Below are 26,406 nucleotides of genomic sequence, written 5' to 3' on the forward strand. Positions count from 1 at the left end.
ATAAAATTTTAATAAAATCAGTTACTTAGATTTTGGATGGCAAAGGTATATATACCCATACCTTAAGTTTTCATAGCCTAAGCTTGTTTTCCATGTATTCCCCACATTAATTACTGTTTACTAACCCTGCCTCTGATTAACAAAAGCATATTAAAAGCTGCCAATCCTAGCATAAATGCATTGTGCCCACAGTCCCTCCAGGCTGCAAAGGTTAATGTGTAATGTCCAAAAGAAATCAAGGAGGGTGGGGTCACTGATCTATCCACTTTTATTAATCACAGCATAGATTGTTTTCCTGGTTCTGTTTGCTTCATACTAAGGAGCAGTATGTTTAAATCAGGTGTTAGGTTTGTAATTTTCCAAACATCAAATCCAGACACCATGCTCATCACATAAATGTGGGGCTAACAGAAGTAATATAAAGTTAAACAAGAAGAGGAATTAGCATGGGAGGCTGTATATAGGGCTTCAAAGACATCTACTCTTAAAAAATCCTTTTCACACTATCCTTTGATGAGTTTGGGAATTATTCCAGTAAACAGGTCCCACAACAACTTCAAGCAGTTGAGATGATAACCTCATTGTCATTTACATATATGTGGCAAAATGCCCGGAAACTAAAACAAGACACTATTATAACTAAAGTAAAGACACTATGAATTGAAATATAAGGAGTATCAAATTAATGTTTTAGTGACTAGGTCTGTGTTTTCAATCTCTGGGATATTTATAAAGAGGCACAAGATAACAAGCTTTGAGTATGTCCTGGCCTCAGATTGAAAAAATTGTCTCCAAGCACAAAAGATGCCCTTGCTCACATCATCACTTCAGTAGTAAGGAGGCAACAGAGTCAGACTGGAAAAAAAAAACTCTAAAATTAGTTTATTAACAAATGGAAATATATACAATGTCAACATGCAGCTTTTTTTAAAAGTTAGCAATGGCTATATTTAACCCATTTCAACACCACACAAATATTTACAAATATCTACATACACGAACAAAAATCCCACCTGTGATTTCTGGTCCATTTGTGCTCATTTCACTTATCTGGAAAAGAAACCTAAGATATGATATATTAAAGTACTTAATTTTTTCATGTCAGGATTTGAAACTGTCTTATAGCTAAACACAACTTCTGTTACTGATGACTTATGAGAAAGGAATAATACTAGACCTACTAGAATTTGAAAGACAGGGCTGTTTTAGGAGAACTTAAAAGTAAACTATTTTCCTCTTTCTTGATAGGAATCCACTGTCCATATGCACTTTGGTTTTTCTCATCTTCTTTAGGGGGTCCTGCAGTCTCTTCAGCTGGTTTCTGAAGTACTGGCTTTGCTACAGAGTTCTGTAACAAGAAAAACAAGTAGTGAGGCAATCTTCAAAATCCAGTATCATTAGGAGACAGTAAATCCTGAAAACTTTTTCTGCAAAACAACTTTTGAAATAATTATCAAAATCCTATAACCTACAAATTAATGTCCAATTCTAAAAGCTGTCATTTGTATGAAACTTCAGTTTAAAAGTGTTTCACATATTTGAAAAGTGGATGTTAATGATTACTTTGGTAAATTATTTTAAAATATCAAGACTAGGAACTATTCTATTATATAGGTCATTTGGTCTAATACTTCATTTCAAAGAAAGGAAACCAACCCAGAGTTCCCAAGTCACTGCAAAGCAGAACAGGAAACCGGATCTGAACATACATTTATTTTCTAGCTTTTGTTCCAATATTCCTTCTACCACCCACACTGCACCAAGGAACTAAGCTGAACTCTTTACTTTCTTCTCTCTCTCTGTGTCTGTGTCTGTGTCTGTCTGTCTGTCTGTCACACACACACACACACACACACACACACTTACACCAGAGCTGAAAGCTGGGCTTCTCTGCTGGGAAGAACTTTCACTTGAGGTTTTAAACACATCCTCATTTAATCTTCCCGACGGCTAGAAAAACGGGTAAGAAAAAAATATATATTTTTAAAAAACACTGAGCCAACCAATTGATGACTATTCTATAAAACAGAGTTCATTAGTATACAAATTTGGTTGGAAATTTTTATGAACAATTTGTATCTACTCAGAGTTAGTAACATCAGGCCCAATAACAGAATGGTCTGTTGAGGACCTACCCTAAAAAATTTAACTCAATGTCGGACTCAAATATGGCAATCTTTAGAACTTAATGCAGGGCTCTTTTTACTTACAACCCCACTGAGGCAGGAATATCACAATAAATTCAACTATATCTAGATCCAAGTGGATAAAGAAAACACCATACCAGGTTGAGTGAAAACCTCAAGCTTAATTTCACTGTTTCCCCATCATTCTTCACCAAGAATTAAGGAAGCATGAATATCTTAGTTTCATCACATATTAGATCTGCATAAAAAACTGCTTAACTAGGATAGTTATGTCACCAAGTAGTTAACACATGCCTATATAGGTTCCAAGAACATCTTGGATGGCATTTTTCACTTGTATTATAGAAATCTCTTTAAATAGTATAAAACTTTGAGTCAGAATCTTTTCTTATTTTTTAAATCAGACATGAGTTAAAGAATTTAAGTATTAGCAACATTCAAATACTTTTATTCATTTATATTAAAAACTAGACAATAACCAAGTTTTGTATTAAATCCCAAAGTCTAAAGGCTAAGTCATAACCACCCCTATTTTCTTAAACAAAAAAACCTAAGGAATGTAAGTTTTAAGTTTTATGTAATGGGGAAATAAAGCACATTGCATTTGACTGATTCAAGTGCATACATCCTGCACAGCTCTGGAGAATGACAATAAACTTATCTGCAAGTGATGCAGGCCTCTTCTTCTGTTATCTCTCAAACATCTGGAATATATTGCATACATTATGAAAGGGACATCTATAACACAGATGCCCCCCAACCACAAAGTGTCTGAAATGCAATTTTAGGTATTGTATCTGAGGAGTAGCCTAAGTTTGCATCTGTTCAAATTCTAGCATGCAGATATTCTACCATCACAAAACTAAGTTTTCCAATTTGTGAAAGTTAACTTTCAAGTTATTTAAACCTCTCTCACAGCAGCTTTAGCCCATGTATCAATTACCAAGAGATTTTCTTCATCAATGTCTGGAGACCACATTCATGATTTCTATAAGACAGAAATAAAGCAAGTGAACTGTACTGAATGTTGGGAGTACAGAATTTGTGGGAACATAATTTGTTGCAAATGAAAGTTAATGAATAGCCTGTACAGTATTTATTAATCTAAATCAATCAAGTGTTTAATAAACAATTCTTGATAACTATAAAGAAGTGCTTGATGAGGCACCAGCTATGACACTTTTAAAAGAGTTTGGAGCTATTAAAAACCAATTAACATTTTCCCTGATTTGTAGACCATTTCCCCCAAAACAAGATCATTACTTTCCCATCTTCATTGGATGTACAAATTTGATTTCAGCTTTTAATAGAATGTAAACTAAGGCATTTGAAACTAAGTAACTACATACTGTAAGTTCATCTTGGAAGTAGTTTGTTTCTGAAGTGTTCTTTGTTTAAATGAAGAAATTAAAAACATCTGATAATACTTACCTCAACAAGTTTTGTAGCATCACCTTGTATTTGTTTTCCATAGTTTCTGTCTTTAGATAGTGGACCAGTTCTGAGACTAGCTGGCAAGTCAATATTGGCTGTTCCTAAAGCCTTGGCTGCATTAGCCTTTGCTATTTCTAAAAGTTCCATCCTATCTGGAAAAGAGAAAAAAGCAAAACAATTACTAACACTTAAAAAAGCTTAGCTATTTCCTTTCTTTTCTTTAAAAAACAAAACAAAACCAAAAAAAAAAAACAAACCCTCTTACCTTCTGTCTTAGAATCAATAATGTGTATTGGTTCCAAGATGAGAGGGCTAAGCAATGGGAGTTAAGTGACTTATCCAGGATCACATAGCTAGGAAGGTGTCTGAGATCAGATGTGAGCCCCGGACCTCCAATCTCTAGACCTGGCTTTCTATCCACTGAATCACCTAGCTGCCTCCAAACTATTTTCTATGAAAGGAATCATGTACTATCAGCAGCATGCAAGAATCAAACATATTCCTTAAAAAAAAAAAAAACCAACAAAAAAAACTCCTATCCTTTTCTCCCCACCCCTTCAGGTTATTCCTTTGATAAATAGATGACATTTATGTAGGTTTTTGAGTTTTGTAAATATTATCAGCCACCTTCATTTTACAGATGTGGCAAAAGTATAAATGAAGTGCCTTTTAAACATCAAGAGTAAAAGTTTGAGCCCAGGTCTCTCCCAATTTGAAATCCAGCACTTTCTCAATATCTTGGGAAACAAGGGGGCCATATGGTTTAATAGAAAATAGTGATTTCTGCTAACCAGGCATAAATAGAGCAGGATCTATTAAATATCTTATACTTATCTGGCTTCTTATAGACCATTAGTATTATATTTCACAAATGAAGCCTTGTTACATGCCTGTGCCTTGCCGATTTTGCTGCCTCTGAAAAATACAACTATTTAGTAAAAGGGAAATAAAAACTGATTTTTAAAAGCTAGCCACTCTGAAACTTTAACAGCACTGTTAAAAACACTTCCCACTTAAAGCACTAGAGTTCAGGGCGTGGTCAAATGGGAAGTCATTTTGAGCCACATTTGTTAGAAATGGAATTTGGACAAACACACGGTAACTAAATGAGCATTTTATAGATGTACTTAAGGCAAAAATCTCTGTTCTATAGCCAGTTTGGTTTACTTAGTCAGTTGAGATCCAAGGCTGGCCAAGTGAGAAATCTTCAACACTGCCTCAATATTCAGTATTAAAACATTACTATTCCAAAGACAGGACAATCTGAATTCAAATTCGGCGTCAGATGCCTAACTAGTTGGGTAACCCCTATTTGCCTCAGTTTTTCATCTACAAAATGGAGAAGGAAATGGCAAATGACTTCAGTATCTTTGCCAAGAAAATCCCAAAAAGGAGCCACAAAGATTCTTGACACAACTGAACTTCAATTCCAAAGATGAATTATAAATACAAAATTCCCTATTGCTAAAACACAAAGGTTTTTTTTTCCTTTGAAAAAGACCATAGAAAACTGGGAGGGGGCAGAGGGAACAGACTCAATGGAGGGTCCCCAGTTTTTTAAAGAGTTAACAGATAACCTTATAAAAACTTAATTTAATACATACAAGTCATGTCAAAACAAACTTGATTTAAATTTAGTTTCATGCTACTAGCCAGTTTCTAAAAACAGAATTAAGAAAACAACAAAAACAACTGAGAAGAAAAAGGGAACAGGGAAAAGAGGAAGTCCTCTTAGTAAGCAAGGACTGAAGTGCAGAAAATCTGTCACCACACCCAGTAATTAACTTACTCCAGAGCCCAAGAGATCACTAGTTAACACTGACTTTCAAAGTACTTATTAGTTTTCAAAGTATTAATTAGCCTTTTAAAGGCTCTCCAATGCACTGGACAGTAATGAAGGAAAAAATTACTTTCCAAGTAGTCAACAGTGGGATAGGAATCCCTAAGTGACCAAGATCATTATCTCCAAACTGGTTATCACCTCCTTATATGGAACTAATTTATGATTCTAAAAAGGATCCCTTTAAGTCCACTTAAAATAGCTTGCAATTAATGGCTCAATAAATCTTTAAAATGACAGATTCCTGCAAACTGTCATTAAATCTAAGGTAAGCAATGAGTACTTCCCTAGTTTAAGTATAGAGCACCAGTACTAACTTTGGGAAATTCAATTTTAATAAAGGTACACTTCAACTCTCAGAAACCCATTTTTAATGTCAAGATTACAGTACCTAATTAGGTGCTCCTAGGAAGGAGGTGACTCAGAGAATAAAAAGCCAGGCCTGGAGTCGGGAAGCCCTGAATTCGAATTTGGCCCCCAGTTTTGAGAACTTGGGCAAGTCACTTAACCACACTTGCTTAGCCCTTACCCCTTAGAACTGTTACTAGAAAAGAAAGTGTAGATTTTAAATACTTGTTTTGCTATTCCACTTCGAAATTCGCCCAATTCTTCGGCTCAGAAAATCGACCCACCTTTTTCACTTAAACGCAGAGGAGTTCGGCTGCGGGATCTGGACCGAGACCTGTTCCTCCAGCTCTTGTGTGCCTCTGGATAGACTGTTCGGCCGAAGCCATAGTACCTTCGCCCCCGGGATCCCACGTAAGCTCTCCGGTAGTAGGACCTTCCGCGGGACCTGGACCGGCTACGGGACCTGCCTCTCGAAGGCGATCGGTAATACCTCCGGTATGCCCGAGGCTGGGGCCTCTCCCGATATCGGCGGCTGCGGGACCTCGACCGGCTCCGGGAATATGAGCGCGAGTAGCGGCGATAATTGCGCTGGTGGCGCCGGCGGGACTGAGACCTCGACCTGTAGCGCCGGGTCCTGCTGCGACTACGAGAAGACGATGAGCGGGAGGACAAGCTCGAGCGGGACCGAGACCTGGCGGAGGAAGACCTGCTGCGAGACCTAGATGAGAGCCGGCTGGAGTGACCCGTCCCGGAGCCCGAAGGGGAGTCCTTGCCCTGGGGGGACCCGGGCCACATGTCGTTCACGTAGCTCGTCATCGTTCTGCTCCTGCAAGGACACCGGAAGCGGTCAGTCAGCTCGGCCGGAAAAGGAGCCTGGTCACACCCGGCCTCGCTTCGCTCCCTCCCGGGGTTAGGCCACCCCCGGAGGAGCCGAAAGGAGGCCCCGACAATCGGGGCGTGACTCCCCTTCCTCTGCCCACTTCCTAACTGCTAGTATCGGAGCGCGCTCCGATCCGCGCACGCGCACCCTGACTCCTTGGCCAACCAGCCCCGGGCCCAAGCGCTCGCCCTCAATCCTCCGTCCTCCTCGCCTACAGGCAGGCCTAGTGCGCACGCGCATTTCTCCCCTAGCCACCGCCTCACCAACTCGCTCGCTCTCCTTCACCAGTTCAGGCTGAGGAAGCCGAAAGGCCGGTACCCTGCCTAAGAACACGGACTTACGTGAAAATGACACCTAAAGTACAGCGAGGGAACAACGGCCCCTGGTCGTCTCCTCCGTCGAACCGAGAAGTTGTTCGAAAAGCCCCACCTTCCGCACACAACAGCCGTCTCCGCCTTCTGGCGGCGCCTACACCCAGGAGTCTCAGAATGTACCAGAAGCCCGCCCGGGCGCGCATGCGTGATGACGGCAGGCGGGGCGAGGGTGGGGCTGGCCCTCACCCCTCTCCAATCCAGCCTCCGCCCCGCACAGACTGACTGTCGGGATGGGCATGCGCATCCCACAACTCCCACATCCGGGCTTCCGGCTGGTACTGTAGTTGTTTCTAGGATCTTCGGGCGGGTCTGTGGAGGCTTTCCTAGGCGGAGGAGTCGAAGCGAGTCTGTGGCTCTGACAGAAAGACTAACCGAGGGACTGTCGTGCTGACGGACGCCAGGTCGGCGCCGCTGCTAAGAGCTGGGGAGCGGTAAGTGCCGGGCTGGCCGCCAGAGTTCGGGGGTCGGGAAGGGGAGGCACCCCCGGATCCTAGCTTGACCCGGGAGCGCCTCGGACCGTCGCGACAGCTGGTGCCAGAGGTCCCCCTGGCTCTACAGACGAGGAAACTGTGGCACTCCCACAGTCACGTCGATTCTGGGTGCCGGAGACGACATTCGAACCCGGGTCTCACCCGCTCCAGCCCAGATCCCGGCAGCCTCCCCATCCCTCCTCCTTAGCTCCCTGTCGCTGGGGGAGAAAACAGTCCTCGGCCGGGGGTGGGGTGGTGAGTGGGTGGCCTGTTGGCAGTCACCCTCCCTCTCCCAAAGGGTCCCCCCTCCTTGGCCTGGGAATTCCCCGAGACCTTGCTGAGCCCCGCCCAGTCTGGGGAGCCTGCTATTCAACCAACCAGCGTTTATTTCATCCCTTACCCTGAGCTCTGGGCTCTAAGATCCCTGGAAGGAAAGGAGACAGCCCCTTCCTAGGGAACTAGGAGATGTTGAATAATAACTGTCCCAGAATGCATATAGCTTGAACCAGTAACAAGTGTTATGGCTAGACAGACACAGACCCTACTGCATAGAAGAAGATGATTGTTTCAAAACTCCATACATTATTCTTTGGATTTGCAAATGATCAAACATAATTCTAAAAGCTCATCAGGGATCAAAAAATTAACATCCAAAGGAAGAGTGTACTGACACACCAAGAAGGGAGGAAACAGAATTCCCTGCTCTTCTTTTCCTTCCACTGGGGTTTTGGACGAGGGAATAGTTGGTATCACAGGGTAGCTTGGCAGAATACCCTTTGGAAAAGGGTATTCCCTGGATACTGGAGGTACATAGTGTGTAATACACTGGATCTGGAGACAAAGAAGATCTGAGTTGAATCTTGGCTCAGTAATATAGTAATTGTCTTGGTTAAGTCACTTAGCCCATCTCACTATGTACCGTTTTTAGTTTTTTAGAAGTGAAAGAAAAAAACAGGAAGTAAACAATGATGAGACAGGATGTTTAGGTGGAGCAAGTAGAAGAGAGCTGAAAGTGATATGGATGGAGAAAAATACTGTGCAATAGTGTCAGATTTCTTAACTATTAAGGAATTAAGAAGTTTGAAGAAATATAATATTTGTAACAAAGAAGGTTTAAAGGAACAAAATAATAAAGAAAATTTTCTTAAATACCTGAAATATAGTACCTCAAATCTCAGATTTGGAAGGGACCTCAGAAGCTATCTAGTCTATCAGAGCTGACCACAAATGCCCTCTGCATCTGGAAGACTTTCAACCAGGGCAAGAACAGAACTTCATTTCCTCCAAAGATGGAGCTTTCCACTGGACTCACTTGATTGGAAGGAAATCTTTTCCTATATCAAGCTAAAATGTTCTCTGCAACTTCCCTTTACTTCTTTATCTTGTCCTTTGAGGTCCAGGAAAATAAATTTATTCTCTACAGATAACAGTCCTTCAGATGTTTGAAAGCAGCTTTCATGTCCCCCTAAAGTTTCTCTTCCCCAGACTAAACATCCCAAGTTCCTTCAAATGATCCTCATGTGACATGAATTCAAAGCTTGTTATTGACCTTCCGGCCCTACTCTGGATGCCTTCTAACTCAAGGGTTCTTCTGGGATTCATGAACTTGTTTTTTAAATATTTTGATAACTATTTCATTATAATTGGTTTCCTTTGTAATCCTATGTATTCTATATATTTAAAAACAATATTCTGAGAGAAAGTCTATAGGCTTCAACAGACCTCCAAAGTGGTCCATGACCCAAAAAAAGGATAAGAATCCCTGCTATAACTTGTCACTACTCTTCTCGAAACGTATAGCCCAGAACCAAACTACAAATCCAGATGTGCTTCGATTCTGTATCACATCTCATCCTGAACATGATGTCCCTCTAAATGTGACTTCAGATCCATGGAGTATTCTACTGGAGATGTTCCAAATAACATTGAACATTAATAACTATTTGAAGAGAGGCACTGTTCTTGCCTTTCTCTTATTCCCAACACAGTCTCTTGCACATGGAAACCTCTTATGAAATGCTTGCTTAGTGACCATTTACACCTTGGATTATCAAGTAAGCCATGTCTTTGCATCTAGTCCCCATGATTAGCATGAGAGACCATCAGTTCTTGACTTGGATCTGGGTAAACTACATTATATCCTCTAATCTACTTATTTTGTAGTCTTGTCAGAGGAAATGAGGTTAGTTATTCCACTGTTTTTCTTTGATATGATTGATACTGCCATTGACAATAAGGAAATTTTGTTATAAACATATTCTGACATAAAATTACCTCAATTCATTTTGTCTTCTAAAATGTTTATTTTAAAACAGACTATGGTTAAAATAGTAATTTAAAATTAGTCAAGCAGCTGACTAGATCTAGAACATTGGCCATCAGCTTTCAAAAAGTATCTAACCAGGGCAGCTGGGTTGCTCAGTGGAGTGAGAGTTAGGCCTAGAGACAGGAGGTCCTAGGTTCAAACCCGGCCTCAGCCACTTCCCAGCTGTGTGACCCTGGGCAAGTCACTTGACCCCCATTGCCCACCCTTACCAATCTTCCACCTATGAGACAATACACCGAAGTACAAGGGTTAAAAAAAAAAAAAGTATCTAACCAGTAGGAAGAAAACATTTTTACTATTAGGGCAAGAACCTACATAATATTGCATAACTATTTCAAAATCATTCTTTAAATGAAATATATTTTAGATTTAGAACTAGAAGGGCTCCCAAAGGCAAACATATACATATGAAGAAAACTTGTTTCTCAAAATTAAAATCATTTAAACATTTTCTCAGTATTTCTGCGAATCTATGATTTCATTGACATGGGTTATCTGCTTCCTGTTCTGCAATTTGCAACCTTTTTGTGGCTTTTCATCTTGTTCATATCCTCCCATGAATCCTCCATAGATTTTACCAGACAGTAACCAGGCTATTGATCAGTTAACTCTGACTCTCTACATCAGGGGTCGGCAACCTTTTTGGCCATTAAGAGAGCCATAAATGCCACATTTTTTAAAATGTAATTTCGTGAGAGCTGTACAGTGCTCACAGTGTGCGCTCCTGTAACAGCGCCTAAAAAAATGGACTTTATGGCTCCTGCAGAAAGAGCCATATCTGGCCCTCAAAAGAGCCAGGTATGGCTCAAGAGCCATACGTTGCCAACCCCTGCTCTACATGATCAGCCCATCTGATTATTCCAATCATATATTTCATTTGTGGTATCTTTAGGCCACTTTTTGTATTTAGTCATCATTGAGAATATCCTGCAACCTACTTATACTCACAGCATGTCTCTCTACTGCCCTTAAAATTCCACAACAGGGCAGCTGAGTGCGTTGAGAGCCAGGCCTAGAGACTCAGACACTTCCTAGCTGTGTGACCCTGGGCAAGTCACTTAACCCCCTTTGCCTAGCCCTTACCACTCTTTTGCCTTACCAATACACAGTATTGATTCTAAGACGGAAGGAGTAAGGGTTTTAAAAAAGAAGAAGAAAAACCCCACAGTAGCATGCAGAATAAGTGATCACTCATCTTGGCTGGAAGAAAGATAACAAAGGGATGGCCAATAGTGCTCTACTGATCTCAAGAAGTGAGGAAATCCTTTAGCTCAACTTGGGTAGCAGAGTTTGGCAAGGACAATGCAGGGGGCCAAGGAGTCAAACTTGAAGAGCTTGTGATGTGCTTTGTTGGAAAAATGCCCAGATTAGTGAATTCATAGATTCACTTGCATATTGATGAGCTGGGTAGTATCTATAGAGTAAGACTACCTGTACAGTAAAGCCTTTAAGTTCAAGTAAGTTGATGGAATTGAAAGATGTTTAGCCTAAAGAAGAAAAAACTTAGGAGAAGTGACAACTGTCCTCAAGTATTTGAAGAAGCATCATATAGAAAAAGCTGGTGCAGTGGGCAAAGGCCATGAGACCTTGAATCAATAAGACCTGTGTTCAAATCCAGCCTCAGACACTTACTAGCTGTGTGACTGTAGGCAAGTCATTTAGCTTCTCCCTGCCTCAAGTTTCTTCATCTGTAAAATGAGCATAGCAATAACACTTACCTCCAAATACTACTGTGCTGAAAGGAATAATGAACTGGAGGAATTCCATATGAACTGGAACAACCTCCAGGAATTGGTGCAGAGCGAAAGGAGCAGAACCAGGAGAACATTGTACACAGAGACTGATACACTGTGGTACAATTGAATGTAATGGACTTCTCTACTAGCAGCAATGCAATGACCCAGGATAATTCTGAGGGACTTATGAGAAAGAGCGCTATCCACATCCAGAGAAAGAACTGGGAGTAGAAACGCAAAAGAAAAACATATGATTGATCACATGGTTCGACGGGAATATGAAGGGATGTTGACTTTAAATGATCACTCTATTGCAAATGGTAATAATATGGAAATAGGTTTTGAACAATGATACATGTAAAACCCAGTGGAATTGCTCTTTGGCTCCGGGAGGGAGAAGGGAGGAGGGGAGGAAAAAGACATGAATTGTGTAACCATGGAAAAAATATTCTTAAAAATTTTTAAATAAAATAAACTTAAAAAAACAATACTTACCTCCAGGAATTGTTGTGAGGATGAAATAATAGTTAAAAGAGCTATGTAAATGCTAGCCATCATCACCATAAGTCCTCTCTTTTCTTCAGAAAGCAGAACAGGTGCAATGGGTAAGAAGCAGAGAAGCAAATTTAAGCTTGAGATCAGGAAAATTTCCTAATGGGTAGAGAGAGCTCTCTGAAGGGAAGTGAGGTAGGAATGTGGTAGTCTCTTATCAAAAGCTAGATAAACAATTGTCAGCTATATTCTAGAGAATATTTTTGTTCAGGTATTACTTGAATTAAATGACCTCTAAGATTCTATAATTCTCTTTCATTTCTTTATCCTGAGCCATATTTTCCAAATTGGTTTTTTGCCTAGCTTCTTTAAGCCATTTACAATGGAGTCACTGAGAGCTAAGTTAAGCAATGTTTTGCTTTGATGGATCTTATCAAGTTGATGTAATCTCTGCATTTCCTTATTCTTTATCAGATGTTGCTGCATGAGCTGTAATTATCAACCATGATTTTTTTCTTATGCTTATCAAGAACACTGCCAGACAGGATGATCAAGTGTCCCAGGAAATACTGATTTCCTCTGGGTAGAGGGGGAGGCCAATTCCTTTGTTTACTTCTCTAAGGAAAACTTGAGAGGCAAGCCTTGGATTTAGCTTCCTTATATCTTTCCATTTGGTTTTTAGAAAAGTTGTTAATTTAGAAGTTTTAACTTGTTCTACTACTATGCCAACTCATTTATCATTGTATCATTAAATTAAATCTGTATTCAAGGTCCAAAATCTGTGATCATTAGTACCCTTTGCCCTTTTTCTGCTACTCTGCTCCTGAAGCAATGGAAGGGAGCTGCATAGGATTGAAGATAATTTTTAAATCGTTCTTTGTTTCATGAGTTACTGTGTCTAAGCCATTATCTCATGACTATGCTACTTATGATGAACTTCTCCATCCCTTTCTAGGCTAGTCCTCTTATACCAGACACTGTCCTTCATTGGTAATGAGTTCCAGGCCTTTTCAACTTAGATAGAACCTGCCAAAGTCTGTAGTGCCAGTGCATGGGTATAACTTTTAAAAACCCAGAACTGGGGGCACTAGATAACTCAGTGGATTGAGAACCAGGCCTAGAGATGGGAGGTCCTGTCTTATAACCAATACGTGATATTGATTTTAAGATGGAAGGTAAGGGTTTTTTTAAAAAGGGGAAAAAAGCTTAGGGCCACTTCCATTCCATGATGAGACATAGGAGTAGGCCTTTAGTGAAGTCCAAAATGCCCAGATATTCTCTGTTATGGGATGAGTGGAACCAAAAGCATTCATAATTTTGCACCTAATTTCTTCATACTAGTATATATATATATATTTGACAAGAATTGTATATAATTTTTTCTTTATTTGAAGAAAATAAATGAATGCTTTTGTTTTAAGTTTTTTCCTAGAGACCTGAAAAATGTCTGGATTTCTGGAAGGCCTTCGATGCTCAGAATGCATTGATTGGGGAGAAAAGCGTAATACTATTGCATCTATTGTAGCTGGATTCCTGGTATGTAAGTTTCTCTCTCTCTCTCTCTCTCTCTCTCTCTCTCTCTCTCTCTCTCTCTCTCTCTCTCTTTCTTCTCTTAAATAAACCCTTAGATACTAAGTATTGGTTGCAAGGGCTAAAGAGCAGTAAGGGCTAGACAACTGGGGCTAAGTGACTTGCCCAGGGTCACACAGCTAGGAGGTGTCTGAGGCCACATTGGAATCCAGGTCCTATCTCCAATCTAGCTCTCTATCCACTGAGCCACCTAGCTGCCCCCTGATACATATATTTCTATGATTTTAGTATCCATTTTTTGGTATGCCTGTCTCTATGTGACTTGAATTGTCAGAATTTTATCTTTGTCTTTGTTAAATCTCCATTTTGTATGTTTTGTATGATAATATGTGAAATTGCTTGCCAGCCCCAGGAGGGGAGAGAGGGAAGGGAGGAAAGAAGATATTTAGATAATATAACTTCCGAAAACTTATTTGAAAATTACATGTAATTGGTAAAATAAAATCTCTTTATAAAAAAGTTTATTTTGTAGTACCTGCAATAATATCTGCTCAACCCCAAAAAAGTATTGTTGTGTCCTGTTTTGAATATCACCTTCCTTTTCAAATATCTCTTTCCCTACCTCCTTCCCAGTGATCTGTCCCTTTTAACAAGAAAGAAAAAGAAATCAGTCCTGAAAACCTAACCACCATGTTTATCAGTGTGTGCAATGTCCCACATCCATAGTCCCCACTTCTACAAAGAAGTTTCTATAGAGCTGCATTTTCTCATCTCTTGATGAGATTGGTTATTGTCCTGACACAGCTTGCAGGGTTCTTTGTTGTTCTTTTCCACTTACATAATTGAACAAGCATTTTTTATGTACCTGCAGTGAATAGCACACTTTAGTATTCCAGAATCTGAGGAAGATAAAGACAACCTGTCATTTACACTCACTACTCTTTGATTAATTGAAGTTTTGCTTGTACCCCAAGAAAGCCATCAATAAGAAGAAAGTCTCTATATAGACCCAAATACTTACAGCTTCCCTTTTTGTGATGGTTAAAATTAGAAATCAAGTAGATGTCCATTGTTTAGGAAATGGATAAACAAATTATGGTACATGAATGTAGTGTGCTGTAAGAAATGAAGTGTGATGAGCACTTCAGAAAACTGGAAGACTTTACATAAACTGATGTAGAGGGAAAGAAGCAAAGCCTAGAAAGCAATATGCATTGATTATAGGAATAAACATGGAAAGAACAGCTACACACCCCAAAATCCAAACTCAGTCAACATAACGGAATTAGAACTAAATTCAAGCAGGTCTTGAGTAAAAAGACATGAGAGGGCATCCCCAGTCCACCCCTTTGTGGGAGTGGGGACATGTATTGATGTTCTACATTGCATAGTTTTGGGATTTTTTTTCAGTGTGTTGATCTATTATGATGACTTTTTTCTTTTTTAAGAAATATTTGTCATATGAGATGACTCTCTGGGAGAAGTAGTAGGGAGATACTGGGAATAACTGGTGATGTAAGAAACTGAAAACATCAATAAAAACTTACTTAAAAAAATACAAAACTCAAGTTTTGACCTTTTTTTTACCAAAGGATCCTCTAATTCTCAACACTGATTCCCTTTCCAAAAGTTCCTGGTATGAAACATCATACATTTAATATAGACTTATCCATTGAATGTAATGTAAGCTTCTTCATAATCGCTGGACATGTAGGTCTAAGCAGATAACCCCAGAGAGGTGCCAGAAGCCAAATCAATCAGGAAATGGGCCTGCCTCATTGAGAGCTGACTGACTTCAGCTGTAAAGCCTTAGAGAGCTCATCTGCAGAGAGTTTCAGAGGAAACTTATAGGACAGAATCCTTGTTTGTGTCGCATGTCCCTGAGGGTATATGTCTCATCTTTTGCTAGAGTTTTGTTGGTGTGGCATGCCCCAAAGTCTTTTCACATAGAATAGCCAAGATTTGATATTTTGAAATATGAAGAATTGGAAAGAAGTTCCTCCTCATTGTCTAGGTCACAGTGGTTCCCAAACTTTTTTGCCCTACTGCCCTCTTTCCAAAAAAAATATTACTTAGCCCCATGGAAATTAATTTTTTTTAAATTTTAATAGCAATTAATAGAAAAGATAAATGCACCTGTGGCCATCACTGCCCTCCTGGATCACTGCAGCACCCACCCAAAGGGGCAGTAGCGCCCACTTTGGGAATCACTGGTCTAGAAGGAAACTAAGAATCAAAGGGAGAAAGAGACTTGCCTGTGTCATTCCCCACAACCCCCATGGTTGTGCGCAATTCTCAGTTGGTTCATTCTGTTTTAGTGTTCCCAGTGCTTTAGACAGGACCTTGCACATAGTAACTATTTAGCAAATGCCTGTCAGATAGGACTGCATTGATCACATGCTTTGTCATCAACAGAGCAGGAACCATAATTCAATTGTCCCAAGTTCCTAATCCAGTGTTTTTTTTGTAGTATGCTATATTATCTCCTCTCAAAAACCTACATTTGGACATTCTATAGTCCATTCACTGAATATATGCAATTAATAAAAATAACTAGCCTATATTTCCCAAAGAAATGGTACAAGTAAAACTTACTGGTACTGTAAAAAAAATACTGCACTCATAAATACATCAGAAAAATTTTATATTTTGGTCTATGAAGTAGAATTATTGCCTACAGTGAGCTGAGAATACCAAAAATGAAACTATAATTATAGCAGCCCTTGAAAAGTTGCTACTGTATAGCTACACTGACTGCAGATACATCTGAAACCTGACAAATGAAAATGATGAATTTCAGTCTGAAGTGCTTTTTATTTCTGAACTGTTGTCTTCAAATTATGATTAATCTTAAGAGTACAATTCCTGGAACCAAAAAAGTGCTAATTATAAAATCCATATATACTTTATGACTCTGAAGAGATGAAGTATATTTATAAATTTTGCTTTCTAAACATCAGTTTACATATATATGTATACATGTGTCTTGTGGACATTCTTCAAAATGTTAGTGTGGGTACTCCCTCTACTGGTTTCAGTCATAATTCCTCTACGCCTTAGGATGGTCTTCATGAATTACTAGAAGGAAAAAAAAAATCACTAGGTTGCCAACCTGGTAATAAACTTCTCTTTGCTTGGCCAACTTTGTCCTTGTCAGAAAACAGAGTCTGTTTCTGAGCCCATATACAGTATATTTCCAGTTTAGTAGAACTGGCAACATCTTGTCCTTGGAGGGCATAGCCTCTGAGAGCTCCAATTCACCTCTCTGTGAAGGGGAACCATCAGTCAAGTGGTTAGTGGCTACATAGAGAAATGTGTAGTAGAGAAATACATAGTTACAGATTCCTGAAAATTCTTTTTGTAACAGTTTGATTAAAATGTTTTGTTTTTTTATGGAGAATTTTCTGCTTTGAAAATAGAAGAAAACTCGTGGCATCCTGAGCTTGTAGAATTTTGAGAAAGTTTGTATTGGTTGAGATGACCAACCACTCTTGAAACCAAGTGTTTACACCAATGATTTCTGTTAATTTTTTTCTTCCTTTTCTGTATATTTTATGCTTGATGGCATCTAGAACCAAATTCACCAGAAGTAAAATTTTAATTTATGCTGTTGAATGTTATGATAACTGAAACCATCTATAAAATGAGGTTGGCGTAGAGATGGTCCTGAGGTCTGGCCCAGCTTTCCATGCTTTCTTCGATTTGTGTCTTACTTCATGGGAGAACAGCCTGTCATTTAACCTCCTGGAGACAGTTAACTCTAAAGCTATAAACAGTTTTAGAGATTGTGACTTCTGTCCCTGAGAGGGAGTTCCCACACTAAAATGACAGGATCTTAATATACTTAAAAATACTATTCACTGCCTCATTGTGACATGATAGTAACCCCAGATTTTCTTTCTTTTCTTCCCCCCCCCCCCAAACCCTTACCTTCTATCTTGGGCAGAAGAGTAGTAATGGCTGAGCAGTTAGGGTTAAGTGACTTGCCCAGGATCACATAGAGCTAGGAAATATCTGAAACCAGATTTGAATCCAGGTCCTCCCAATTCTAGGCCTGGTGCTCTTCCATTGTACTACCTAGCTGTCTCGACCCTAGGTTTTCAAAGACTTTGTTAGTGGAGTATAAGCCCTACTAAATTGGAAAGGTTTCCAATATAAGCCTGGAGATGGACCAAGAACCAACCCAACTCTCACTTCAAAAAAAAATCATCTCCAGAAGATTGATTATCCTGGATACAATTCTTAATCTGGCTACAACAGCTTATGACAAGCTACTTTAAAAAGTGTTGCCATCTACCTTGGTAGTAGAAGTTTCCACACCATTGGAGTCATAGACCCATTAAAGAATATTTAATAGCCATGACTACATACTAAATTATTGGCAATATTGATACTTGTTATATTATGTTTTAGAATGTAATACATTTGACTGTATATTCATACCTAATATTTTCTCATATATTTTAATATTGGAGAAATAATTAGAATTAACATGAATGATAGAATAGATGGCAGTAATATTTCTTCAAATCACAGCACATTAGAAAGAACCTTTAAAGATCATCTAATCCTATTCTTTTTAGAAACAAGGAAACTGAGGCCTTTGAGAAGGTCACACAGCAAGTAAGTGGTAGAACTAGAAATGATACCCAAATTTCCCAACTTCCCAGTCTAGTTGTCTCCCATGTCTCCATGTTTAGCTACCCCCATAGCTAAACAGATAGAAAATGCATTTGTCCAAAGATGAAATAAGTTAACACCCTGACTTTACAGAGAAAACACTCTTTGATTAGTTGTATCCATCTTCTATGTAATATCAGCTCTCTCTTCTCTTTCCCTTTCTTCTGTCCCCTTTTCTCTCCCATTTTTCCCTCACTTTAGTTGACCCCATCTTTGTTGGTTTACTAATACGTAATACAGTTTTTGCTTTCAGGTGCTTCCTTTGATAACCCCCAAGGTTTGTCTTAAATACATTAGCTAGCTGGTGCTCTTGGGGTTATGCTTTGTTATGATAAAAATGGGGGACCCAGCCAGAGTTTTAAGCATTTTATTAATAAAATGAGAAGGTGAAAGATGAGAGAAGAGATGGAGGTAGATTTCTCTTAAGGAAGGATTAACCTGATTATAGAGTTTCCATTTAGCTGGCTGAGGCCTATATATTCCTCCTAAAGCAGCACAGGGAACCCTTCTCCTAAAGAGGGAAGTCCAGAGACCCTTGAACTTTCCCTGCTGGCCTTATATACCCCCTTAGCTCACTTTGACGCTCAGGCTGACACCAGGGGATGCCAGGCCATTAAATATGCCATGGAGGGGTAGAGCTATTTTTCCTCACTCAAGTTAGAGACTTGGGGATGTGGCACTTAGCCTACAAACACTCTTTTACACATATGAGGACAGAAGTAGGGGCTGCACCACCACACTCAGACTTTAGTCTCCCTCATCCTACCCGTGGTTACTAACATCAGTTTTTCCATAGTTCTAGGGTTTAGGGGATTATCGGGAATAACAGAGGGGGACCGTGTCTGTATTACATGTCATCCTTGACTCATTCCATAGGGCATAAAGTATGTCAGTTCAGATATTAACCTGTAAAAACTTTCTCTTCCAAAAATATCTTCTGTTTTGATCTTTCTTTAAGAATAATATAAGACTATAAAACATATCCATCATAGAAATGTCTGGTATCTGGGTGGAACTTGTGCTTTGAGCCTATGCCCTTAACTACTTTGACCCCTTTTCTTTGGATTTTCTTCCTCCCTCCCCCTTGCTCATTTTTGCCACCCCTTTCAGATCCATCTCCTTTATGAAACGCCCTATGATCATTCAAGAAGGCATTACTTTTTTTCCTTGGACTTTTTGCAGCATTTTGTTTCTGTTTTTCTTGCATATTTAGCATATTCTATTTTATGTTGAAGTTATTTGTAAACATGTTGTTTCCCCCATTATATGAGTTCCACGAAAGCAGGAATTCTCTTATGTATATCTGAATCCCCTCCCCAGGGGTCCAACACTGCTATGTACATAATATACATTCGGTAAGAATTTATTGAGTTTGAATACTTTAACATTTGGGCAGCTCAGAATTCTTCCTAAAGGCTGCAACAATATATCGCTAATATGCTATTTTTTTAGTGGAGTAGTATGCTGAGTTGCTCTTGTCAACGTGGAATCTAGAGACCCCAAACTTGTGGCCTAGTGAGATCTGATGAACCCCAAGTTTTAGGAATAGCTTGTAGGATGGAGACCCCCAAAGCTTGTGCTTGTTCCTTGTTCCCGTGAGAATTCCACCCTGAAGGGAATCTCAGGCTAGCAGTTGCAGACTGAATAATGGACCCTAGGGTAAAAGCTAAGTGACTCTTTAGCACAGTAGGCAGTGCATCAGTCTCATAAGCTGAGTTTGATCCTGAGTTTGATCCCCGAAACAGGGAATGTGGTACAATGGGAGAAGCTTCTAAGGCAAAAGAATCACTTAGCTTTTACCCTAGGCTCCATTATTCAGTCTGCAACTGCTAGCCTGAGATTCCCTTCAGGGTGGAATTCTCACGGGAACAAGGAACAAGCACAAGCTTTGGGGGTCTCCAACCTACAAGCTATTCCTAAAACTTGGGGTTCATCAGATCTCACTAGGCCACAAGTTTGGGGTCTCTAGATTCCATGTCAACACTCTCCATCCTTTTCCCTTTTATATTATGTTGTAATTATAGATTGTTGTTAGGTGTCAGGTAACTTTCAGATTTTCATTAATATGCCCATGAAAATAGTAATTCAGATAGACTTATTCATGATAATAATGTGGACATTGTCTAACATTTCCTTTAAAACTCTGTGAGGATAACATATTACACTTTTTTTAGAGATGTAAAACCGAGGCTCAGAATGGTAAATGACTTGGTTAACTGTTACATGATATCTGGATTTGAATACCATATATTATGATTTCAAATCCAGTACTCCTGCTACTAAGAAAGTCTATTTTAACATTTTACCCTCAAATGTTAGTTGGCCAACAAAGACCACCTTTTCTTCAGAGTAGCATGCTGTGCTAAAATATTAAAGAATTTCTCAGTTCACTAGAAATGGGCGATAAATATCAAATTGGACGATATTCCTCTGGGTTGTAATAGGTATAGGCTGTAAAAGTTTAAAAGCAGATTTGTGTAAGCATATTAGGGAAAGCCTTTGCTGGAAGTCATGGACATTCTGAATGGAATGCAGGGGGTAGGGAGGAGAGTGCTGGGCAACTGACAGGTGGCTGAGCTGTGAGGGGTTCAGAAGTGCAATCTGTAGTCCCTTTTTAACCTGGGATCTTGGAGAGTGGTGAAGGTTGAAAAGGCAGAAGACATCAATCCTGCAAGTCAGCTCTGAGTAGGGAAGTGGCCTGTGATCTGGTGGACAGTTTGCAGACATCTCTCCCTACCTGGTTACTTTGGATCATCAGCTGTGGAGGAGTTGGTTCCTGGTATCCTGAAAACATCTCTGGAACAGTTGTGAGACCCAAAATTCAAGCCCTCTTCCTCAGGTCTTTAGCCAAGCTGTCAAAACCTGGCAGAAACAGGTTGGCTAAGGAACTTACCCCTTTGACACCAGTCCTGGGTAGTTAGTCATAACTTCACCTAACCCCCTTTCCTAACCCCTCATATTATAGTTAAACTGTTTCCCTGTGTCTTTTTCTAGTACTTTAAAGTCCTCATTGTGTGGAAAACTGAACTTGTACCTATTGGTTAACTTGGGATTTTTTTCTCCCAGTGCAGCTGTAACCTATAGCTCAAAGTCCATTTGCATGAAACTCTATTGATTACTCAATGTTCTGAGCTTAGGTAAGGGGTAGATCTGTTAAGAGCTTGAGAAAAGAGAAATTCTGGCTTTCTGGTTTTAAGCTTGGAGAAAAACGACACAGTTTCAGACTTTCTCCAGGCTGGGTGGGGCAGGGTGACAGTTAGTCAGGCTTAACTGCCATTTCTGTCAACAGTCATTCCCCTTATAGTTAAACCTGGTTCCTTGGCTTGTAAAGTCTTACCCATTGTCCCTTCCTGTCTCCTCTCCACCCCACAGAGGCCACGAATAATATTTAAGTTAACTCTCCTGGTTTTCCCCATAATAGGGTTTGTCCATTTTGCTTTAGTTAATATTTTATAGTAAACTTGAATTATTTTGTTTTTGTTTTTTGGATAATTTTTTTTAGCTTGGGTAAAAAAAAAATCCCATTTGAGCTAGAAGTCCAGCAGCCACTCCTAGGCCTAAACCCACTGTTTATCAGCAAGGAGGCTTTGAACTGTTCCTTTTCCAATCTGGTTGAGCTTGCCCCTCAGGCAACCTGTTGGTCACCACTTGGGAGTTCACCTTGTTGGTGATATTAACTGAGCCTTGGATGTTTAGCAACCCTACTCTCTCAGATTCTTCTCCCTTCTGATTGGAGGACCTGGAGGATGGAGCACTACAAACTTCTCCCAGAGCTTTCCTTTAGAGAAGTAGCCTGACTTTCCAGCTAACTCACCTCTCCATCTGCAACCCTCCTTGGTTTGAACTCCATAGAGCATGATACCCCATACTGGCTGTCTCTGGTATCTATTCCATCCTTTTCCCCTGCTCCCAACCCCAACCAGTTTCCTTTTTGTCTTCTCCTATTGGATTATAAACTCCTCCACTGCAGAGATTGTCTTTCTTTTTCTTATTTGTATTTTCAGCACTAAGCACAGTGTCTAGCACATAATAGATACTTAAATGCTAAGTGAGTTAAATTGAATTTATGCAGGGCTTATTATAGACATCTGATTGGCCTTTAGCCATACTGTAGCTAAGAACTCCCAAACTCACATGATCTGTTAGCCTTGGCTTTACCCAGTAGCAAGGATTATGGACATATACCACTACTACTCCTGGCTAAAATTTTGTAATATTTAAATGAAATGTTTAAGTAGAAATGAACATTTTAGTCTCAAACTGAAAATTCCTTCCTTGGCCACCCAAGATAACAAGACGGTTTTCAATAGTTTTTTACAGGTTGGTGGATCATCATAGATGCAGCCGTTATTTATCCCTCTATGGAAGACTTCAACCATTCCTACCATGCCTGTGGAGTAATAGCAACTCTTGCCTTCCTCATGTAAGCATCACCTTCATAATACTACCTTCTTGATTTAGATTATAAACATTTTCTAAACACCTCTGGATTAAGTTTTCAAAGAATGTCCACATGCCTAATTCTCATGTTCAAAATTTGAAATAATTTTTCCACACATATGTGATTATAGATAAAGCTAGTTGTACCTTCAACTCAGGAGACCACGGGATGTTAGAATCCATTTGGCCAGCAGGGGCTGGAATAAACCTACTGCTAGACCAATGATAATTACCCCATTTAAAAAAAAACGAGTCATCCTTTTAAAACTGAGTAAAATACGCAAGTGTTATAACTTTTTTACAAAGCCCAGCAGGCATCTCAAATACTTAGGGCTTTGTTTCAATTATTCTACAATGAAACCATCTTAGAATGCATTTTATTAAATGGGATTTCACCAATTCCATATTTGTAAGTTTTGTTTTCATAGGGGCATCATGGCTAGGAGATAGAAACGTGGCCTCTGAACCAAGAATCTAAGACCCATCTCTCATTTGTGCTGATATGTGTGACCCTGGACTAATCACTGAACCTCTCAAGGCCCTCAGACTTGCTAATATTATAAACTTGAGATCTGTATTGTGTACAGGCAATTCCTCACCAAGAACTCCATGTACTGATGAAATTGGAGGTCTACCCTCCTCCCCAAATTAATGTTATTGTTAAGGACTTTCATCTTTCCTACAGAACTTTTTTGTATGATGTTGACAATAGCAGTTAGCACTTATATAATGCTTTGTTATCTCATTTAATCTTCCCAACAACCCTGTGATGCAGATGCTATTACAGATAAAGAAACTGGGGCTGAGAGAGTTGCCCAGGTCACATAACTGGTAGCCTTAAGAAACAGCAGCATTATAAAAGAGTGAAAGAAAACATTCCTATACCTTGGACTCTTTGGTTTAATTACAATATCCTGCCATACTTCCAATGGCCCATCACCTTTGTAGTGGATAAGCAGGGCATATTTTACTAAATTACCATCTAATCTGTTTGACTTACCTCTTTAGTTAATACTATTCACTGCTCCCTTTCTTAACCATCCTAATACAGTTTTTTTGTTTGTTTGTTTGTTTTTAATTTAAACCCTTACCTTCCCTCTTGGAGTCAATACTGTGTATTGGCTTCAAGGCAGAAGAGTGGTAAGGGTAGGCAATGGGGATTAAGTGACTTGCCCAGGGTCACACAGCTAGGAAGTGTCTGAGGCCAGGTTTGAACCTAGGACCTCCCATCTCTAGGCCTGGCTCTCAATCCACTGAGCCACCCAGCTGCCCCCAATACAGTTTTGAACCCAGCTGTACACATAATTATTTGGTTCTCCAGTGTAGAAGAATTTATAAGATTGTAGGACTTAAGCTAGGTCAGGATCTTAGAAATCATCTAGTCCAACTCTCACCAGTTAAGTAGTTATTACATTAAGGCATGTGCTCAATTTCCACACAGATCATAGCAGAACCAGAACTACATCACAGCGTCAGAAATGAGATGACAGCCTAATGCAGAATCTAAGTCTAAAGACCTTGTCTGCTCCGGCATGGCATAAATATTGAATCCAATATTGAGACACTTGTTTATTCATCATACATTAGGAAGACAGAGAATAGAATGGAAGAAGCCCCAGATCTGGGGCAAAGGCTCTGACCCATAGTGTCACTGACCACTTAGCCCAGTCCTGCTTCAGTTTTTCCTCAGCCATGAGACTCAGGACATCAAACTAGACAATCCGGAGGATTTCTAAGTCTCCACTGTTTGCCAAACATTGGAGTAGGGACTAAGTTAGACACAGAGTTTAGAGAAAACAAAGTCCCTGCCCTCATGGAACTTATAATCTTATAAGGGAATTAGACACCTAGTACTATGTGAGATCCAACCACCTAATTTCTCCTGGGTCAGCCTTAAACACGTGGCTTTATTGTTTTATTAGAATTATTAAGATTTCACAGAACATCAGTTGTAAATCAGATACAGATATAGAAATGTTATTCATCCCTTTCAGTTATGTCTGACTCTTCATGACCCCATTTGGGATTTTCTTAACAAAGATACTGGAATGGTTGGCTAGTTCCTTCTCCAGTTCATTTTGACAGATAAGGAAATAGAGGCAAACGGGGTAGTAAGTGTCTGAAGTTAGATTCAAACTCAGGTCTTCCTGACTCCAAGCCTGGGGCTTTCTTTACTATGTGATTTAGCTGCCCCAAAATAAAGGACTTTGTTTACTGTGTAGGTTCACTTATCTCCCCTTTTGTGAAGAAACATAAGCACATATACACATCCCTCATTAGCACAAATAGTTGAGAGTGTAACAGTATTTTACATCCCCAATGTAAAAATAGATTCAGGGGGTTCCGGGTTAAGATGGCGGCAGAGTAAGAAGCAGCTCTTAACCTCTCCTGACCGAAACACACAAAACTCCTCAAGGGGACATAAAAACAAGTCCAGACGAACGGAGGAACCCCACAACAGGGCACAGCGTGGAAGGTACGTGGAATTGAGACATTTCCAGGCTATAAAGGGCTCTCACTAAATCGCGGGCTGAGCAACCGCCCCACCCCCACCCCCTCCACACACAGCACTTATAGCACGGAACCCAGCTAAAAAGAAATAAGAGCAAGTTTGGGGCACCCATCGAGTCATTGGCAGCTCCGGGGCCTGTTCCTGAGAGCAGCAAGATCTGGGACCCCAATAAGCCAAAGAACGCAAGCGAAATCTGAGCGCGGGAGCAGAGAGAAATCAAATGCCGGGCGCAGAGCGCACAGGCACGGGCAGAGGCGTGGGTGGAGGCAGACATAGCCAGGAACTAAAGCTCTGAAAACCTGAGTGGGGAACCAGTGCAGACGGGTATATGACTGTGGAAGCAGCGCCCTGAGACTTGTAAAGGAACCTCCTGCAGAGGATCAAGCAAGGGGGCCCACCAGGGGGCTTGACCTTGGAAAAAACCAGAACTCAGACCTCAGGAGCCAATAGACCGCTGACAGACACTGAGCGCGAGGATAAACCTGAGAAGCTGCTGGGCTAATGATGGCTACCCAGACTCAGGAAAATCAGAAGAGAAAGAATAACAACAAGAAAAAGAAGCCTTTAACACTCGACAACTTTTACACAGAGAAAATCCAGACAACCGAGCAAACAGAGGAGGAGAACAAACAAGCATCCGGACCCTCCTCAAATAAGGAAAACTCCTCACAAGCTATGGAAGAGTTCAAAACTGAGATTTTGAGGAAAATGGAAGAGATCTGGCAGGAAAATAACTGTTTAAAAGGTAGAATTTTGCAATTGGAAAGTGAGGCTCAGAAACCAAATGAACTGATAAGCAAATTGAACGCCAGAATTGGCCAGATTGAAAAGGAATACCAGAAGATCATGGCCGAAAACCAGAAGATTATGGCCGAAAACCAAAAGATTATAGCCGAAAATCAATCCCTAAAGGCTAGAATTGAGCAAGTAGAAGCTAATGATCTCTCAAGACAACAAGAACAAATAAAACAAAGTCAAAAGACTGAAAAAATAGAAGGAAACATGAAATATCTCAATGAGAGAGTGACAGACCAAGAAAACCGGTCGAGAAGAGACAATTTGAGAATAATTGGTCTTCCAGAAAAACCAGAAATTAATAGAAACCTGGACTCCGTACTAAAAGAAATTATTCAGCAAAATTGCCCTGAAGTCCTACAACAAGAGGGCAATATAGACATCGAAAGGATTCATAGAACA

At 40.0% G+C, this 26,406-nt stretch overlaps 2 protein-coding genes across 3 annotated transcripts in view; one reads left to right on the plus strand and one right to left on the minus strand.

Moving 5' to 3' along the window:
* Positions 1-250: 250 nt before the first annotated feature.
* On the minus strand, positions 251-7,097 carry RSRP1 (arginine and serine rich protein 1). Of its 2 annotated transcripts, XM_044667898.1 has the most exons (6): positions 6,991-7,097; positions 6,054-6,595; positions 3,579-3,733; positions 1,867-1,950; positions 1,182-1,348; positions 251-1,063 (listed from the first exon to the last, which is right to left on the minus strand). In XM_044667898.1, coding segments are annotated over exons 2-6 (939 nt in total). In that variant the 5' UTR covers positions 6,586-6,595; positions 6,991-7,097; the 3' UTR covers positions 251-1,062. The 2 variants fall into 2 exon arrangements, with proteins under 2 accessions (XP_044523833.1, XP_044523832.1); XM_044667897.1 differs by having other exon boundaries at positions 251-1,348.
* Positions 7,098-7,289: 192 nt separating this feature from the next.
* Positions 7,290-26,406, plus strand: part of TMEM50A (transmembrane protein 50A) — a 33,850-nt gene continuing 14,733 nt past the window's right edge. The window contains exons 1-3 of the mRNA XM_044671345.1: positions 7,290-7,454; positions 13,469-13,583; positions 22,568-22,680. Of these exons, the coding sequence (XP_044527280.1) occupies positions 13,491-13,583; positions 22,568-22,680 (206 nt within the window). The 5' untranslated portion in view covers positions 7,290-7,454; positions 13,469-13,490. The remainder of the gene's footprint in view (positions 7,455-13,468; positions 13,584-22,567; positions 22,681-26,406) is intronic.

Source organism: Gracilinanus agilis, chromosome 3, assembly GCF_016433145.1.
Source record: "Gracilinanus agilis isolate LMUSP501 chromosome 3, AgileGrace, whole genome shotgun sequence".
Lineage (NCBI taxonomy): Eukaryota > Metazoa > Chordata > Mammalia > Didelphimorphia > Didelphidae > Gracilinanus > Gracilinanus agilis.

Coding starts and splice junctions, on each gene's coding strand:
- RSRP1 (XM_044667898.1), bottom strand. CDS start 6,585: ATGACGAGCTACGTGAACGACATGTGGCCCGGGTCCCCCCAGGGCAAG. Junction 1,951..3,578: donor ATGCTACAAAACTTGTTGAG/GTAAGTATTATC, acceptor CCGTTTTTCTAG/CCGTCGGGAAGATTAAATGA. Junction 1,349..1,866: donor GCCCAGCTTTCAGCTCTGGT/GTAAGTGTGTGT, acceptor TTCTTGTTACAG/AACTCTGTAGCAAAGCCAGT.